Here is a 20,482-nt window from a genome sequence, read left to right on the forward strand (position 1 = left end):
ATCACATTATTCATAAATTTAGTTTTTAGGTCCAAACTCCAAATGAAATATGAGGTAAATATATTTTCTCTCTTTTTTATTGCACTTTTTTTTTTAAGACTATTCATTAACTAATTATGTTAAGCTATTTCGAATCATTATATAAGAAAAAACATAATCAGGTGATGTCTTGATAGATTTGTCTCAATGCGAGGATTTCAAATATCAATTTTTATACTTCTTCCGTTTCATAATAAGTGAAACACTTACTATTTTAGAACGTTTCAAAATAAGTGAAACATACCTTAAATGAAAAAAAGAAAGTGACTAAATGACAAGAGTACTTATCACAAACTTATGTGATTTGCTTTTCTCTCTCGCCCTTTTGATAATGTAAAAGGTATTTATGATTTTTTTGACTTTTGAAAGTGATGTTTATTAAATCTTGTGCCCAATTCCTATGTTTCACTTATTATGAAACAGATAAAGTAATACTTATTTATACGAAGTTAGAGATATTAACGTGCAACGAAACGTCTTAGCAAACGTTAAAAAAACAGAGGAAGTATGTGTTATGTTTCGATAGCTCACGAAATTTAATGTATCGGGTCATATGGTGAAGGTTATGTTGATATTATTCTACTTGTGATGCCTCATTTTAGTTTCGTGTGTTATATTTCAGTCATTCATGACGGCAAATATCCTGAATTTTTTTTATAATGCTAATTATTTTGGCCTTAGATATATATGGCTTGTATCTCTATTAAAGGAATGATCATTGACTTATACTTCATCCGTTTAGAAATAGTTGCACCATTTCATTTATTCGTGTTTGTCAATGCATTATTTCAAACATTAATATCTAATTATCAATAAGGTAAAATTATAAAAAGTTGATATTAAAATAATATACATTGAGACGAATCTAACAAAATCTATTATTGTAACATCCTGTATTTTTATACCTGTTTAATAATTATTTATATTATTTTAGGTTATAAAAAAATAATTTAATATATCATTTTATTAAATGAATTTAGTTTTTCATTTGACTTTTATTTTAGAGGTGGTCCTAAATTTACTAGGTTAAGTACCAATATCTACCATGAGCAATGATATTCCCATATCCGATATGGGCCAATATTTCCCATATCGGATACGAGATATGATTAGATGTAGTCCAGATATAATTTAATAGCTAACTGATATGATATAAGATTAAAAAATTATAATTTTTTTTGTTTTTCATATTTTGTTTTTTGGGAGCTTGTTAGTTGAAATCTTATATCATATCAGTTAGCTATATATCATATCAGTTAATTAGCTATTAAATCATATATGGACTGCATCTAATCATATCCCATATCCGATATGGGAAAGTTTGCCCATATCGGATATGGGCAAATATTTTCTCTATCTACCATACTAGTATAAGGAGAGAGAAAGTAAAGAAAAAGAAAAAGAAAAAAATGGTAGCCAAAAGAAAAGAAAAGAAAAGGGGGTGTTGTACTGCATTATACACTCCAAAACCACGAGTCACGACCATCTTCTGCTCCTCAAACAAACAAAAAAAAACTTTCTTGAACCTTCAACACCATTAAAGCTAATATAATTTGCCATCAACCACCATCATACACCAACCGTGAAACATCAATCTTCAATAGTTCTCAATTTTTGTGGGTTTTTCAAAGAGGATAAATTATTCTTGAACTTGCGGTTTTAATTTTGGGTCGTGAATCGGATTGAAGTGGAGATTTCGGGTTCTTTTATAGTGTAATTTCGCTCTCATTACTTCCCCTAATCACGTAAGATTCTTTGCCATGTTTTAATTTTAGTTTTTAGCTTAATTTCGAATAGTAGGGGTTTTGTTATTTTAGGGTTCTTGAGATAAATTGAATTGGATAAATTTTTAGTGTTTGAAATTAGTGTAAATTGATTCATGTTAGATGTTTAGTTTGTTTAGCTATGCCTATTTTCGAGTTTGGGTTGAAAAATTATTACGTTTGGAATTCATTTTGAATTCTTATTATATTTGAGTTATGGTTAGTTTCTTAGTTTGAGTTATTAATTGAATTCTAACTGCGATTATTGTAGTTATAATGAGTTAAATATTATTCTTAAATTCTTGAACATGGTGGATGAATTATGTAACACCCCATATTTTTATACCTATTTAGTAATTATTTATATTATTTTAGTTTATAAAAAAATAATCTAAAATATTACTCCCTCCGTCCCAAAATATAAGTCCTGTTTTCTTTTGCACAGTCTTCAAGGCGCACCTTTGACCTTCTCTATCTTCAATTTCGTATTAGTAAAAAATATAAAAAGTTGATAATATGAAACTACATATTATGGCGAATCCAACAAGATCTCACACGGATATGTTTTCTTGTATATATTAATAAGAATATTTGGTCAAACTTTTTAAAGATTGACTCCCAAAATAGAAAGGGGACTTATATTATGGGACGGAGGGAGTATATTATTAAATTATTTTATTTCCCTTATGTTTACTTTACCTTAAAAGAACTCAAAAAAAAAATTAATTCCTAGATTTCCTAGGTTAAGTACCTAATTACACATTATGTCACTATTATAAAGGAGGGAGAAGGAAAAAGAAAAAAAAAGAAAAAAAGAGAGGAAAAAGTCATGTGATTCCCGCAGCTATTTACCCTCCCCTTTCATTCATTCTTTCTTCTAGTTTTTCCTTTCTTTCTTTTGTTGTTGTTTTTTTCTCCAACACACCATTAATCCTTCAAATTTGTTATCACTCATTATCACACAACAATCTTTAGGCATCCATCTTCAACATCTCCGGTTTTGTGGGTATTTCAAAGAGGAAAAAAAAATCGGATTTATAGGCTTGGGTTTTCGGTCGAAAATCGAATCAAAGTAGAGATTTTTGGGTCTGTTATTGTGCAATTTTATCTTCTCGATTCAAGTAAGTTCTAATCCTAAGTTTAATTTCAGTTTTGTTCAATTTGCGAATTTGGGTATGTTGTTAGTTTAGGGTTCTTGAATATATAGAATTGGGGTAAATTTCTATATTAACATGTTTATTTAATTGATTCGTATTTAATTTCTGATTCAATATGAGTAATGTTCATAGAAAGATTAATCTTGTAGTGGTTCCTTTAGGTGTTGATTGTTGTTGTGGTTGCAATTGTTGTTGTTGCTCTGTTTTGCTCGCTGCTGTTGTTTGGGCGAATTTTCTCATTGATACAGTCAGTTTTAGGCCTTGGTTTCCTTCATGAAAGTTGTAGAGCTCGAAAGGCTGATGAATTTAGACACAATAATTAATAATTTGGAGTTTTATACTAGAAGTTATGATTGCTGCAAGTTCATGTTATTTTGGTAGTCTTGTATGCGGGTAATGTTGTATGCGTGTAAGGGTAGGTAATGGAAGTTGATAACAGTGATAAAGTATTCTATAAATTATTAGTATGGTATTATTTCTTTAACATGTAGAAGTAGTAGTGATCGAATTATGATAGTGGTTTGATAATTGCTTATTAATAAGTATATTGTTTATATGATGGTATAAGTAGTTTTGTCTTGGATTGAGTTGAGTCAACTCTAGGTATATGATAAGTGACTTATATTATATATATATTATTATATTGTAGATCACGGGTTTGTAGAGGAATCTTTTTGACTTAAGATTGAGGTTTGTTAACTGTGGTTGCTGATAAGGTAAGATTTCTTACTGTGCTGTACAGATGAGTTCAAAAATTATTTTACATTGCTTAGAAATTTGTTTTTATAACAAGATTGTTTTAGGAAGTTTATACGTTGAGATTTATATTGTTCTCAATATTTATATTGAAAGAGTTTATGAGATTATTTATGTGACTTATATCAAAAGGAGGAAGTTCCTCTATGTTACCAAGTTGAGATTTTGAAAGGAGGAAGTTCCTCTATGTTACTAAGTTGAGATTTTGAAAGGAGGAAGTTCCTCATCCTTACGAGGGTTTATAGAGTTTTATTGTGGGGTTGCCAGTAAGCGGTATTCTCCGAGTTTGGAAGTATGTTGAGTTAACAATGTCTCAACAATATATTTTAGTAGTTGGGGATATGTTGATCAATACTCTTGCCATTTGTCTTCCTTCTTGGTACATTATCAAGTTAGGGGTATGCATACTAGGGACTTTGGTGTTTACTTTGTCTAGTGAGCCTAGCTAGCTCATTGGATTTTTATTACTTCCTACTCACAGATTACGAAAGGTTATATTTGAAAGTTTTACATAATAGTTCAGAAAGAAAGAAAGATCGTATTTGAGGTTATTAGAGAGTTAATTATATATATAGTTTTATTTTATTACCTGCACATTAAATAGTTTTATTTTATTACAATGTTAAATCTTGCTCAGTCTTTGGCTGATATTATAGTGTTTAATGTGCAGGGACTTGAAGATAGTTAGCTCCAGTTGGGTTAAAGAGTGCGTTGGATCTCTTTCAATTTAATAAGACTCTAAAAAGACTTCTGTTGTTATCTATTTAACTATAAGATTTATGTTCTGGTTTGTAATAATTATTTTACATTCTATTTAGTTGGTGTGTAATAATTAGTTAAAACTTATTGGTTATTGTTTTAGTTAGAACCATTAGCCTTGCGGTTATTATTAACAATTATCGCGGCGTAGCACCTTTGGATGTTCGAGCTTATTTATATTAAGTTGATTTTAGAAGTATTGGAAATTCAGGGTTGTTACAGTTGGTATCAGAGCTTTAGGTTATTAAGATTCTTTTACGACGACTTTAAACAAGAGTAGGTAAATAAACTTATTAAAATTGAAAAGCCGTTGTGAGGAAGTGTTATGGGAAGGCAAGGAATTATACTATTATGAGTTGATGATATATACTTCTCTTTTCATGTTCTTGCTTGATTTATTTATATTTATTTTCTTTCCCTTCTTTTGTTAAGAATTATTTGGTAAAGGTGTATCATTTTTGGTTTATCTTTGTTTCTATTGTGCTTTTAAGATGATGCGTAGACACGCGCGTGCCAAAAACTCAAGCTCGAATCGTATGATGCGCGAGATAACTCAATCCACTCGAGCCTTAACTGATGCTATGGAGAAACTTGCTGAGGCTCAAGCTGTTGCTCTTAATACTCCTGTTACTCCTGCTGCTGGCAATGGTAGTTCAAAAACTACTGTGATTTCTCAAACAATTGACCAGAAGAAACCTTCTTCTTTTGATGGTAAGGGTGACCCTACCAAGATGGAGAACTGGATTAGAGAATTTGACAAAAATTTTACCATTCTCCAAGTCCCGAATAAGATGAGGGTTGATTTTGCTGCCTATTATCTAGTTGAGGATGCTGATATTTGGTGGATTCACAACAAGTTTGATCTGACTACTAGGGTGATTATGGATGAGGAAGGAGAAGAGCTCATGGAAGAGAGAGAGTCATGGAAGAGGACGAAATTTAATGATCTTGTACAGGGAGATATGACCGTTCATGAGTTCTATGTGAAATTTCAAGAGTTGGCTCGTTTTGCTAAGGGGTTAGTTCCTGATGAACAGGAGAGAGAGGTGAAATTCGAGGAGAAGTTAGACCCCGATCTTCATTCTAGGATGGGAGCTGGTGAGTATACTACAGTGAAGGAGGTGTACACTCGTGCTTGTAATGCTGAGAGGATTGAGGAAAAGAGAGTAGCTGCAAAGAAGTTGAAATCCACTCCAGCAGGGTCTATTCAGGCAACAGAAAAGGTTGATACATCTGGTTCCACTGATTACAACAAAGGTAGAGGGGGTCTCGATAAAAATCAAAACTTTGGGAACCGTGATTCTGGTGGTAACTATAACAAGGGAGGTTCCATTCAGCAGTATTCTAAGGACAATCAGAACTACACTCCTTCCCGTAGCCAGCCCCAAGGTCAGATTTAGAGGACTGGTCGGATTTTCTAGTGCAAACGTTGTAGTGAGAACCACCCTGGCAAGGATTGTGATGGTAATTTGGTGGAGTGTAATCACTATGAGAGGAAAGGGCATCATACTTATGAATGTTTTAGTAATCATAGATCGAGGAACTTCATGCCTGAGATGAGTTCGAGGAATGGGGCACAAGCAGATACGAGACCCCAGAATGGTAACAACAGTCGTCTTGCTCTTTCTACACCAGGGAACGCTGCACCTAATCACAATGGAGGGACTGCAAATGCTACTCAGACACATAAAGGTGATACGAGGAGGAACACTGGATAGGTTCATGTGATGAACCAGACTGAGGCAAACACCAAGGGCAACATGGTCACTAGTACTTTTTCTATTGATTCGATGTCTGTTTATGTGCTATTTGATTCTGGTATTTCTCATTCTTTTATGTCTGAACTTCTTGTGAAAAATTTAGGGTTAGAGAACTCTAGGACTTGTGATGTAGACCATCTCTATTCCTTCTGGTGTGATCATAACTTGTAATAACTTGTATCCAGATGTCCCTATTATGTGTGGTAGTACCACCCTAGTAGCTTATTTGATAGCTTTTCCTTTGCATGATTTTGATGTAATTCTAGGGATGGACTAGCTTAGTAAGCATAAAGCCAAGATAGATTATGAGGAACAAAAGGTGTTTGTAGTTGGTCCTAGTGGAGTCCATGAGTTTTATAGAGGGTCTTCTTTGAAAATCATTTCTGCTTTGACGCTAAAATCCTATTTAAGGAAGGGTTGTCCTATGTATTTGTGCCATGTTCACGACACTAGTAAGGAAGAGCCACGTGTTGAAGACGTTCGTATTGATAATGAGTTTTTAGATGTTTTTCCTGATGATATTCCGGGCATGCCTCCGAGACGTGATGTTGAGTTCAGTGTTGACTTGATGCCTGGAACTCGACCTATTTCTAAGCCTCCTTATAGAATGGCGCCTGCTGAAATGAAAGAATTTAAGGCTCAGTTAGAAGAGTTGCTTGATAAAGGCTACATTCGGCCTAGTGTATCTCCATGGGGTGCACCTGTTTTGTTTGTGAAGAAGAAAGATGGGAGTCTTCGTTTGTGTATTGATTATAGAGAGCTGAACAATGTTAATTACTGTGAAAAATAAGTACCCCTTGCCAAGAATAGATGATTTGTTCGATCAGTTGGTGGGAGCTGGAGTTTTCTCGAAGATTGATCTGAGATCTTGATACAATCAACTTCGTATTGCAGAGAATGATATTCCTAAGACAACTTTCAGAACTCGCTATGGGCACTATGAGCTTATTGTTATGCCCTTTGGGTTGACTAATGCTCCAGCAGTGTTCATGGACTTGATGAATCAAATCTTCAGGCTGTACCTGGATAAGTTTGTGGTGGTGTTCATAGATGATATACTGATTTATTTAAAGGATGCTAGTGAGCATGAAGAGCATCTTTGCACTGTTCTGCAGGTCTTGAGGGAGAATAAGTTGTATGCTAAGTTCTCCAAGTGCAAATTCTGGCTGGAGAAAGTTGCTTTTCTTGGTCATATCATTTCTAGGGAGGGTGTCTCAGTTGATCCATCAAAAATCCAAGTTGTTTCAGAGTGGCCTACTCCACACAGTGTGACTGAGATTCGCAGTTTCCTTGGCTTGGCAGGTTATTATAGGAGGTTTGTGAAGGACTTCTCGAAAATAGCTCGGCCATTGACTGCATTGATGAGGAAGGATACTAGATATCGTTGTGATGATGATTGTGAGGAGGCATTCCAGATTTTGAAGGAGTGTCTCACCACAACTCCTGCGTTGACTTTACCTGAAGGTAACCTTGAGTACGAAGTGTTCACAGATGCTTCGAAGAATGGGCTTGGTTGTGTACTTATGCAGGATAAAAGGTTGTTGCTTACGCTTCTAGGCAACTGTAGAACAATGAGTTGAATTATCCGACGCATGATCTAGAATTGGCAGCTGTTGTTTTTGCACTTAAGATCTGGCGTCATTATCTGCTTGGCACATCATTCAAGATATTTTCGGACCATAAGAGTCTGAAATACATCTTCACTCAGAGAGAGCTAAACATGAGGCAAAGGAGATGGTTGGAACTGATAAAGAATTATGATATGGAGATTCAATACCACACTACTACAAAAAAGGGCAAACATAACACCCCTAAATTAACTCTTATTTAAGCAACCGTTATGTAAAGTCTAAATCTAACGTTTCAACAGTAGAACTGTTATCTTACATTGTATTGATAATATATCACTTAACACTTATGTTAATATGTGTTATCTTTGCTATGAAATTATTATGTGATGCTTTAATTTTTTTAATGAGAATAATAAAAACTGTTATCTTTGCTTATTATTAATAATAATAAATCTGTCTGTTTCAAAATAATAATAATAATAATAATAATAATAATAATAATAAATCTGTCAAAATAATTAAATTAAAAAAAACTATCATAGCTAGAAATTAGGAGCACTTACTACGTATCCTTAAATTTGTTCTCTAAACCACCCTTTTCAGTTCTAAGTTGTTGTTCATGGTGAAAGCAAACAAAAGCAAACCAAATCAAAAAACGAAGAGAGAGAAAACGAAAGAAGGAGAGAAAGTGAGAAACCCTGAGCCACAACTGCCTGGCCGCCGAATCCGGCCACTGTTGCCGCCCCTGTCAAACCCAGCTATAGGCGCCCTCCATCGTTGCTGCCCCGTTGGAACCTATCTAAGCCAAGTGAGTTGTTTTGTTTTCTAATCCCTAAGTTTTAATTTCATTTTTGTGAGGTAGTATTTGTTAATTGTATAGTAGATTGGTGTGTAAATTGTTATTGTTGTCATTGTTTGGTTGTGTTATGATTGAATACTTGAATTAATTTGTTGTTGTTCATGAATTTCCTGTAAAATTAGGAATTTTTTGGGTTTTCTCCGCTCTTGTTCTTCATTTTAAGATTGCATGATTTAGTGACATTTTAATTCATATGTGGAAAATAAGATGCAAAAATGCTACATTTGCACAAGAAACTGTGGCTCCCTCAAATCTGGCTTCTGGCGGCAGTCTGAAAATGGGATGTAGAGAGGGAAGATGAGTCAAACACAGCAGTGGCTTCTGCAGAAGAGGACGAGGATGCAAAGTTGGCCAGATCGTTACAGGAGGAAGAGGATTGGAGGTCTATGAATCAAAGGAAGGGCAGGCGGCAAACTGCTTCAAACAAGTACTACATTAAGATTAATGAAGATGAGATTGCAATTGACTATCCCCTACCTGCTTACTACAAGCCTAACGAGGAAGAGACTGATGAGTACATCCTCTTTGACAATGACATGGATGTTACTGATCCAGATCAGCTACCCAAAAGCATGCTTCATAATTGGTCACTATATAACTCTGACTCATGATTAGTTTCTTTGGAACTTCTTCCAATGAAGCCATGTGATGACATTGATTTGCCATTTTTGGGTCTGGGCTCGTCACAGATGATGATGGAAGTGGTTTTTGTCTTGATGCTGATGATCAATCTTCGTCAGCTTCTTCCGAGGTGCAGGATGTGGGTGAAATCCCTGTTTATTTAAGTGCAATTAAGGAATGGATGATTGAGATTGGGGCTTCCATGGCCTTCATATCTATCAGAACTGATATGGCCTGGTATATTCATCTTCTCTTTTTTAAATGTCTCTCATTAATTGCCGAATTCAGTGTTTCGTAGTACTGTTTCCCTTCTTTTGTCTAGTATCATGTTTCCTGAGATTTATGACAAAAGGATAATGTATTCAAAATTCACCTATGCTTTCGTAAATTGTTGAAAATTATTCTTGGGAAGTACCTCCGGAAGTTAATTTTTGTGGTCAGATGTACAAACTAAATCTTATCTGTCTTAACAATTCTCCCAATCAGGTATACTTGATTACTTGAGTCCTTACTAGTGCTGGTTTATTGTGGCAGAAGTTGTAATCTTCTGATATAGTTGAATAATCGAATCATATTATCCCTGATGTTTTTTGGACAAGTTTTTTAGAAGGAACTCTGAAAACTAGCGTTATTCATCTCTAGATGTAGGATTTGCATGCTTATATTAGTGCGTATTTTAATGATTTGTGGCTTTGAAAGTTTTGCTTTCTTTCTGAATTTAATTTTCTTGTAATTTTCTGTCTTTTTGTCCACATTTTATTTCCACTTGTGTATGAAGGTTCACATATTTACTGGAAGAAGTCCCTAAATAAATTAGAGGTATGTATGCTTCACTATTTTCATGTTGCTATTTGTGCTTGCCGCTTTTATGTCTCTCCTTGTTCACGAGTGGATGATTAATTATAATGTTTAAATACTTTCAAGTTTTTATATATGAATACTTATTTTGTAATTACTTTTATTGTAGTACTATCAAGGCACCGGTCCAACCTATTCTCGGGAGAAAATTGATGAAGTTAGGGAGTTGTGGATTACATGTATCGGAGATTAACACGAAGCACAAATGAAGAACGAGTTCTAACTTTCTGCCTAATTTTTTTTTACCTTAATCCACTTTTGAACATACATTATATTTTTGGATTTGGATATTGATATCATGTGGATGTGGCTATATGCTAGATTTTATCTTGTTTATGATTTAGATTAATATTGATATGTATATATAATAGTTTTTTTAGAAGTTTAGAATTATGAATATTAGTTGAATTATTTTCTGATATGAAGAATTTTGAAAGTTTGGAATATAATATTCAATTTATTGGTTGTAAGATTTTATGAGTTGAGTATTAGTTATACAACAGATATAGGTATTATACTGTCCTGTAAAAAAAGGAATTGTACTGCATGCTGCAACGCTTACTGTCAATATATGTGTGAAATGATAATTTGATTATTTAAAAAAAAAATATATCTTAGATAACAGTTATAGGTAATATATGTTATATATGTTATAGGAAAACATAACAGTTATTCAAGATAAGTGTTAAATTTTCCTTCTTTCAATTTGTCACATAAATAGCAAACATAACACCTATTTACAAAATATGTTATCTAGTGGTATAACGTGTATTATAAATGATTGTTATGTTTTCTCTGGCAAACATAACACTTTCGTCAGGTGTTATGTTTACTTTACATTACATTGACTTGGATAACACCTCAAAACTGTTATGTAAAGCCTTATTTAACAGTTATCTTTGCCCTTTTTTGTAGTAGTGCCATGAGGGTAAGGCCAATGTTGTTGCAGATGCACTTAGTAGGAAATCCTCTCACTGTTTGTAGACCATGCGTTCGAGGAATCGTCTTCGAGAGGAGTTTCAGAATCTTGATGTGGAGATAGTGCAATTGGGAGCTCAGCTTAACTCTCTTATGATTTAGTCCACTTTGTATGATGAGATCAAGAAAGCACAAGTACATGATCAATTTTTAAAGGACAAGCAAGCTAATGAGCCTGTCAATTTCACAGTGGCTGAGGATGGTAGCGTGAGATACAAGGGGAGATGGTGTATTCCTAATGTTCATGAGTTGAAGGAAAAGATCTTAGAAAAAGCTCATTCAGCACAATATTCAGTTCATCTTGGAGGGGATAAGATGTACAAGGATCTCAAGCAGACTTTTTGGTGGCCTCATATGAAGACAAATGTTGCTAAGTATGTCTCGAGATGCTTGACTTGTCAAAAGGTCAAGAGTGAGCACAAGAGGCCTCAAGCAATGATTCAGCCTTTAGAGGTTCCTACACGGAAATGGGACTCCATCTCAATGGATTTCGTTTGTGGATTTCCGAGGACACCAAAGGGGAATAATATGATTTGGGTTATTGTGGATCGTCTTACCAAGTCTGCTCATTTTGTTCCCATGAAGGATACTTGGAAGCATGAACGATTGGCTACTGCTTATAGAGAGCACGTGATTAGACTTCATGGTGTTCCGAGTGATATTGTTTCGGATAGGGATTGCAGATTCTTGTCTAACTTTTGGCAGAAGCTTCAGGAAGTTTTGGGGACTAAGTTGAAGATGAGTATAGCTTTTCATCCTGCTACAGATGGTCAGACAGAGCGCACTATTCAAACATTGGAAGATATGTTGAGAGCTTGTGCCTTAGAGTTTCAAGGCTCATGGGAGGATAAACTTGATTTGATAGAGTTCTCATATAATAACAATTATCATTCTACTATTCAGATGGCACCATTTGAAGCTTTGTATGGTAGGCGTTGTCGTACTCCTTTATGTTGGAGTGATATTGGTGAGTCAGTTGTGATTGGTCCAGAGATGATTCAGGAGACTGTTGAGCAGGTCAAGCTCATATAGCAGAAAATGAAGGCGGTACAAGATAGACAGAAGAGCTACGGTGATAAGCATCATCGCCATGAGGAGTTTCAGGTGGGAGAGAAGGTGTTGCTTATAGTTTCTCCTATGAAAGGAGTGATGAGATTTGGGAAGAAGGGCAAGTTGAGCCCTAAGTTCATTGGCCCGTACGAGATTCTAGAGAGAATAGGAGAGATGGGTTATAGATTGGCGTTGCCGCCAGGCGTTGATCGTGCGCATAACGTGTTCCATGTTTCTTAGTTGCGGCGATACATTAGTGACCCTTCGCATGTGCTACAGCTAGAGTGATGTATTTAATCTTCTAAGATCAAATAACAATTGCGGAAGCTAAGTATTTCAATCAATATTCGAACCAAAGAACCAGGATAGATCTTAGTTTATTCAATGATAAAGGCAAAGCCACCACAAGGAATAAATCTAAGGGTTTTTGAATGCATAAAGGCAAAGCCACCAACACTCAAGAGAAGTTGTATAAACACTCAATGTTTAAACTAAACTCATGAAATTCTTATTAAAATCTGTAAATAACTTCGAACTACATACACCTTATTTATACTAGTTTAATTAAGCTAAACCTAGTAGGAAACAAACAAACTACTCCTAATAGTAAACATAAACCAAACCCTAATAGGATTAGGACAAGTCCCTAAGTCCTATACTCCCTAGACTCCTTGAATCATGTAAAATCCATCGTTTTAAGAACGTAGGCAAAAGCATGATTCCTAAGACAAGTAGAACTAGAAAACAATAAAGATATGAGTCCTAACAGAACTAGGACTCTTATGACTGTGCCATGTCACACGCCACCTAGGTTGGCTAGCAAGCATGCTACCATCTTTGTAGTCATCCCCATGAAGAGTCCTCCATGTACATCAATTGAGCCAAGGTCTATTGACACATTCTTGTTTACAAGAGCTAGTAAACTTGCATCCACTACTCCTGTATCATCCTCCTCTTCTTTAGAAACAATTGACCTCAATTGAGCCATATCATCATCATGGACATATGGAGCAAAATCCCCCACATTCACTGTGGCACTTACATTGTAGTCTCCAGGTTAGTCAAGCTTGAAGGTATTGTCATTAACCTTCTCCACAATCTTGAAAGGACCATACGAGCGTGGCATAAGCTTATTCTTTCTAAGGCCTGGGAACCATTCCTTCCTTAAATGCAACCAAACCAAATCACCAACTTTAAACACATGTTGTACTCAATTCTTGTTAGCTAGTTGTTGATATTTGGTGTTCACTTTTTCAATTCTTGCCTTAACTTGTGCATGAAGCTTTAGCATGGCTTGCGCCTTCTCCTTAGCATCCACATGATAAACTTCATCACTAGGGAAGGGAATAAGATCAATAGGCACCTTAGGGTTCGAACCATAGACAACCTCAAATGGAGAGCATCTTGTGGCATAAGTAGGTGACCTATTGTAAGCAAATTCAGCATAGGCAAGCTTCACATCCCAATCCTTGGTACTCTTACTCACCAACCCTCTAAGTAAGGCGCCTAAAGTTCTATTAGTTACCTCAGTTTGGCCATCAGTTTGAGGATGGTGTGAAGTACTAAAGCATAACTTTGTACCAAGGAGCTTCCATAGTGTCTTCCAAAAATAGCTCATGAATTTAGTATCCCTATCACTCACAATGGTTTTAGGAACACCATGTAGTCGAATGACCTCCTTGCAATATAAATCAGCTACCATTGAAGCATCATCAGTTTTGTGACAAGGGACAAAGTGTGCCATCTTAGAAAACCTATCAATGACCACCATGATTGAATCCTTGCCCCTTTGTGTTCTAGGCAATCCCACAATGAAATCCATAGCCACATCTTCCCAAGGACCATTAGGAATAGGTAGAGGAGTGTACAAACCTTGGTGAAAAGTGCTTTTGGCTTTTTGACATGTAGCACACCTTGAGATAACCCCTTGAACATCCCCTTGCATCTTTGGCCAATAAAAATGTTCTTGTAAATAGCCAAAGTCTTGTTCATTCCAAAGTGACCAGCTAGACCCCCACCATGAGCCTCCCTCACCAAAAGCTCACGAATAGAACAAGTAGGAATACATAGTCTCTCCCCTTTGAAAAGGAAACCATCATGACGCACATAAGAACCATGTGAAACCTTGGAGCATGCTTCGAAAATCTCCCTAAACTTCGGATCTTCTTTGTAATATTCCTTCACTAATTCAAAACCAAGTAGTCTTGAACTCAACACTCCAAGCAAAGAGTGCCTCCTAGACAAAGCATCTGCCACCACATTAGCCTTGCCTTCCTTGTACTTAGAAGAGAAGTTAAAGATTGCAAGAATCCACCCATTTAGCATGCCTAGGGTTTAGCTTTTGCTGTCCATGATATACTTCAATGCCTCATGATCTGAATGAAGCACAAAGTGACTTGGCCGAAGGTAATGACTCCAATGGTCAAGTGCTCGAACTATTGCATAGAACTCCTTATCATATGTAGAATAATTCAGTTTAGCTCCACTCAACTTCTCACTAAAGTATGCAATAGGGTGCTTCTTTTGGATTAACACAGCCCCAATCCCAACTCCACTAGCATCACATTCAACTTCAAAGGGTTGAGTGAAGTCCGGAAGTGCAAGGATAGGAGTATTGCACAACAAGTCTTTAATAGTATCAAAAGCTTGTTGAGCTGCCTTGGTCCATGTGAACTTACCTTGCTTGATACATTCGGTCATAGGGGCTACAATGCTACTAAAATTGCGCACAAACCTTCTATAGAAAGAGGCTAGACCATGAAAAAAACGTACCTCAGAAATAGTGGAAGGAATAGGCCAACTCTTGATTGCTTCCACCTTAGATGGATCAACTGAAACACCATCTTTGGAGACAATGTACCCCAAGAATGTAACACTAGGAACTAGGAAATAACACTTCTCTAGCTTCCCATATAGCTTTTATTGGCGCAACACTTCGAATACCTCCTTCAAATGAGCTAAATGTTCCACCACACTCCTGCTATATACAAGTATATCATCAAGGTAAACCACGACACACTTACCTAAGAAGGTTTTAACACCTCATTCATCAATCTCATGAAGGTGCTAGGTGCATTAGTTAGTCCAAATGGCATGACAAGCCACTCATAAAGTCCCATCTTAGTCTTGAATGTTTTTTTCCATTCATCTCCTTCTCTCATTCTGATTTGATGTAGCCACTCCTAAATCAATCTTAGAAAATAGTAGAACCATGTAATTCATCAAGTAATCATCCAACCTAGGAATAGGAAAATGATACTTAATGGTTATGTTGTTAACAGCCTACTATCAATGCACATGCGCCAAGTACCATCTTTCTTAGGTACCAACAATGCAGGAACGACACATGGGCTCATGCTTTCACGCACATATCCCCTAGACATCAACTCTTCAATTTGCCTTTGTAATTCTTGTGTCTCTTGAGGATTGCATCTATAAGCAGCTTTGTTAGGCAAGGAAGCACCTGGAACTAGGTCAATTTGATGCTCAATGCCTCGAATTGGTGGTAAACCTGGAGGTAAGTCTTGAGGGAACACATCACTATACTCATCAAGTACATGTTCAAGGTGTTTAAGAACCTTGTAATCTTGTTGCTCCCCTCCTACTTCACGTGCCATTAGTAGATATCCTTCATGTTCTTCCTCCAATTCCTTGTCAATCTCTTTAGCACTCACTGACAATGAGCCTTTCTTTGGAGGAGTGGAAGTCAAAGGCTTCAAGGCAGTCCTCTTACCTCCCACAGTGGCAATGCATACATTGGTACGACCATCATACTTCACATGCCTATCATATTGCCATGGTCGTCCCAAAAGGATGTGACAAGCATCCATGTTGCATACATCACATAGAACCTCATCTTTGAACTTGCCAATTTCGAACAAAATCAAGGCTTGTTTTGTCACCTTGATGCCATTATCATCACTGAGCCAATTGAGCTTATAGGGGCGTGGATGGTTTGAAGTAGGCCATTGTAGTTTATCAATAAGAGTGGTAGACACTACATTAGCACAACGACCATTGTCAATAATTAAATCACATACCCTTTGTTTTACCAAGCAACGAGTGAAAAAGATTTTATCCCTTTGAGTGTGGTCCAAAGGGGCTGGTTGTGTGTGGAGCATTGATAAGAGATTTTTAGTGTGTCGTTAAGGCACTAAGAACCGCTTTCCAAACAATATTTATAAGTCCTAACAAGCAATTACTAAGAGAATAGTAAGGGCAAGTCAAGGGTCGATCCACAGGGAAAATGGGATTGATTAAAGTCTATCAAGTCCAGACTACCTAATTGAAAGGTATTTGGGGGTTTGAAAGATGTTTGGTAACAATTAAGACTAACTAACAACTAGAACAAGCAAATATTCGAGTTTAAATATCAAATAAAAGACACTAGAGTTAAGGTTACTAGTATGAATAAGAACGGATGATGATTGTTAATGCGATTGTAAGAACAAAGACGATTATGCAAGGTTTAGTTCTCCTCTAAAATACTCGAGTCCTCTCTCGAATGGTCCTCAAGAGTAATCATTAATCATCAACTAAATCCTCTCTCGAATGGTCTTTAGTTAATTGATTAAGAGATTCAATAAGTTTGGAAAACCCCTAATGAAGGATACCCTTAATTTCCATCCAATATCTTGGTTAGAAATTAAGTTGATTCTTGGGGATGATAAAAGAGTTCAAAATCCGATTTAAGAACATTTGAAATCAAAATACCAAAGTATAAATGTGATCAATATCTATCCTAAGGTCTCAAAACACCAAGATCAATGCATAAGCTTCTCCATACATCACAATCACATCAACATCATATTTAAAACCCTAATTCATACTTTCACCCTAACCCTAGATTATGAAACTACTCACTAATCATGGAGTTAAAGCAATTAAAAAATAAATCTATGACTAATCTAAGGCTAAACATGATTAAGTAATGATTAAATTAATGTAAATCACAATTATGGAACTAAGAGAATAAAGATCTAGAATAATCAAAGCAAGAACAAAGACAGAAAGAATGAAATAAAAACTAAAACTTTGAATTGAATGAATGAAAAGTACCTTGAATGTCAATCGAATCACAAACTATGATCACTAATCTCAATTATCAATGGAAACTAAAGTATTTTCTCTCTAATACAAAACCCTAAAATATTCTCTCTAAACTAGAATGAAAGCGTAACCCTGAAACTAAAAAAGAAAAAGGGTTTAATGATCGAATTTTTCATTCCGGAACGCATGGTGTGGGCGCACCAAAATGAGGTGCGGGCGCACCATGCTCAGGTGCGGGCGCACCAGACCTCAGGTGCGGGAGCACCAAATCTTCTGTCTTTTTGTAAAAACTCCCGTCAGATGATGCGGGCGCACAAATGGTAAGGTGCGAGCGCACCAGATACAGGTGCTGGCGCACCACATGTCAGGTGCGGGCGCACCTAAGTATTCTGCCTCAGCCTGAATTCCTCCGTCAAAATCTGCGGGCGCACCTTGTGCTGGGTGCGGGCGCACCTATGCGTTCTGTCTTTTTCTCCCAATTTCGCTGTGGTGCGGGCGCACCAGTGATATGTGCTGGCGCACCTACGTGTGCGGGGGAACTCTAGGCGCACCTCATGGCCTCTCACACCCCCTAGCTTGTTTCTTTAAGCAATGTCTCGCATTACTCGGCCCCGAAAAGGGTCATGCCTACAATAAAAACACGAGCAAACATGGTGAAAGCATATGTGCTAGAAATTCGATCAAAATAGATCGAAAATCTAGCAAAATGTCACTATGATCAAGTATGATCAAGTGAATGAAATAGAAGGGAAAAGTGAGGAGAAAGAAGGAAGAAAAGGAGAAAAAGGGAGCTAAAACAAGCCAAAAGAAAGTCATAAAGTGCGTTAGGAACGCACTTATCAAGCATGCACCTCACTATGAGCTGTTGTCCCTCATAAACTGGCTCCTCCTCCAAATCTGCTTCATATGATGCCTCTTCATCATGTTCCTTTTCCCCCTCATGCTCCTCTTCTTCAAAATTGCCCTTAGCATATTCGTCATCAATCTCTTGTATGTCCCTTAATGTCATCACTTTATTGTTAGGGCAATCCTTTAAGATGTGTCCATAGCCTTTACACTTGAAGCATATGCGCCTCTCCTCTGTGGCTAAGGGTGTAGAAGACTTCCCCTTATCCCCTTTAAACTTGTCAAACTTAGTGAGAGAAGTAGAACTACTACCTTCTTCTTTCTTGGCGCCACCATTGTTTTTATCTCCTTGCTTCACAAAAGGCTTAAAGGTGGAGGCTTTCTTAGCCTTAACATACTTCTCAGCCCTCATAGCTACTTGTACCACCTCTTCAAAACTCCAATAGGGTTGTAGATCCACCTTCTTGGCTAGTTTCTTGTCCAACCCAACAATGAAACGAGCAATTTTATGCTCGGCTTTCTCATCCACATCACATAGCATGTTTATCTTCTCAAACTCCACCACATATTCCTCCACACTTAGAGTGTGTTGTTGCAAAACTTGAATTTTCTAAACATATCTTGTGCGAAATCAGAAGGGAGGAAGCGCTTCTTCATTCTAGTCTTCAATTTTCCCATGAACGTAGGCTAGGTTTACCATCTTTGCGCCTCTTGTTCCTTAAATTCTCGTACCATAGGCTAGCATAACCTGTAAGCTTTAGGATAGCTACCTTAAACCTCTTAGCATCATCATAGTCTTTATAATCAAAGACTCTTTCCATTCTTTGCAGCCATTCAAGAAACTTTTCGGGTTTCATTGCACCATCAAAATTCGGAAGATCTAGCCTTAGCCCTCGATCATCATCCCTTGGTGGTTGTCTATGCCTTGGATTGTGAACCTCCTCATCAGAACTAGCTTCATGGTTTCTAGTATGTGCACTCCTAACAGGACTAGGAGAGTTATTGCGCCTATTTCCATGCATACCTTGTTGCATCATGCGCATTAGTTCATCCATGCGTGTGGTTAAGTCTTCAAGTTGCCTATCTCTACGCAAGTTTTGGGCTTACTCAAGGCTGAGCCCTCTAGGGACTCTCCCTTCTCCACCCTCTCTTCCTCCTTGGTCATTGTCCATGCTGCAGCCAATCAGGGTTTGGCTTGGACGACCCTAACTTCTTCTCCAAGAAAATCGCAACAATGTGGGTGTAGATTTGTGTTCTTGGATGTTTTTATGGATCTTGGATGTTTTTCTTTCACCAATCAATACTAACAATGTTGTACTTCGATGAAACTTTATGAAAAATCAAAAATCTTGAAAAAAAGATTGGATCTTTAAGGGTTTCTTGAAGATCTATTACTCCCCCTCAGAGGAAAAAAAAATTCGGATCCCTCCAATGGATGTCACCAAAGCTCTTGATACCAGATGATGTATTTAATCTTCTAAGAACAAATAACAATTGCGGAAGCTAAGTATTTCAATCAATATTCGAACCAAAGAACCAGGATAGATCTTAGTTTATTCAATGATAAAGGCAAAGCCACCACAAGGAATAAATCTAAGGGTTTTGAATGCATAAAGGCAAATCCACCAACACTCAAGAGAAGATGTATAAACACTCAATGTTTAAACTAAACTCACGAAATTCTTATTAAAATCTGTAAATAACTTCGAACTACATACACCTTATTTATACTAGTTTAATTAAGCTAAACCTAGTAGGAAACAAATAAACTACTTCTAATAGTAGACATAAACCAAACCCTAATAGGCTTAGGACAAGTCCCTAAGTCCTATACTCCCTAGACTCCTTGAATCATGTAAAATCCATCGTTTTAAGAACGTAGGCAAAAGCATGATTCCTAAGACAAGTAGAACTAGAAAACAATAAAGATATGAGTCCTAACAGAACTAGGACTCTTATGACTATGCCATGATTTGTGCCATGTCACACGCCACCTAGGTTGGTTAGCAAGCATGCTACCACCTTTGTAGTCATCCCCATGAAGAGTCCTCCATGTACATCAATTGAGCCAAGGTCTATTGTCACATTCTTGTTTACAAGAGCTAGTAAACTTGCATCCACTACTCCTGTATCATAGAGTCTCTCCAGTTAGATGATAAAATGACTTATGACGAGTTTCCAGTTCAGATTCTAGATCACAAAGTCCGAAAGACTCGAAAAGGGGAAACAAAGATCGTGAAGGTGCTGTGGTCAAAATACAACTCGGAGGAGTCTACTTGGGAAGCTGAGGATATGCGTCTTAAGTATCCCCATCTCTTCACCCAGGTAAATTTTTAGTTACGAGGATGTAACTCCCTTTTTAAGGGGGGTAGAATTCATAATAATTTTGTAGATGTGTGATTGAAAAGTTTTATGA

At 36.7% G+C, this 20,482-nt stretch overlaps 1 protein-coding gene across 1 annotated transcript; it reads left to right on the plus strand.

Moving 5' to 3' along the window:
* Positions 1-1,408: 1,408 nt before the first annotated feature.
* Positions 1,409-6,192, plus strand: LOC104899188 (uncharacterized). Its single transcript, XM_057390805.1, has 5 exons — positions 1,409-1,784; positions 2,778-2,923; positions 3,609-3,675; positions 4,386-5,813; positions 5,910-6,192. Exons 4-5 carry the CDS (start codon positions 4,966-4,968, stop codon positions 6,190-6,192), a joined length of 1,131 nt encoding a protein of 376 aa, XP_057246788.1. The 5' UTR covers positions 1,409-1,784; positions 2,778-2,923; positions 3,609-3,675; positions 4,386-4,965.
* The last annotated feature ends 14,290 nt before the right edge of the window (positions 6,193-20,482 follow it).

This window comes from Beta vulgaris, chromosome 7 (assembly GCF_026745355.1).
Source record: "Beta vulgaris subsp. vulgaris cultivar EL10 chromosome 7, EL10.2, whole genome shotgun sequence".
Taxonomy (NCBI): Eukaryota; Viridiplantae; Streptophyta; class Magnoliopsida; order Caryophyllales; family Amaranthaceae; genus Beta; species Beta vulgaris.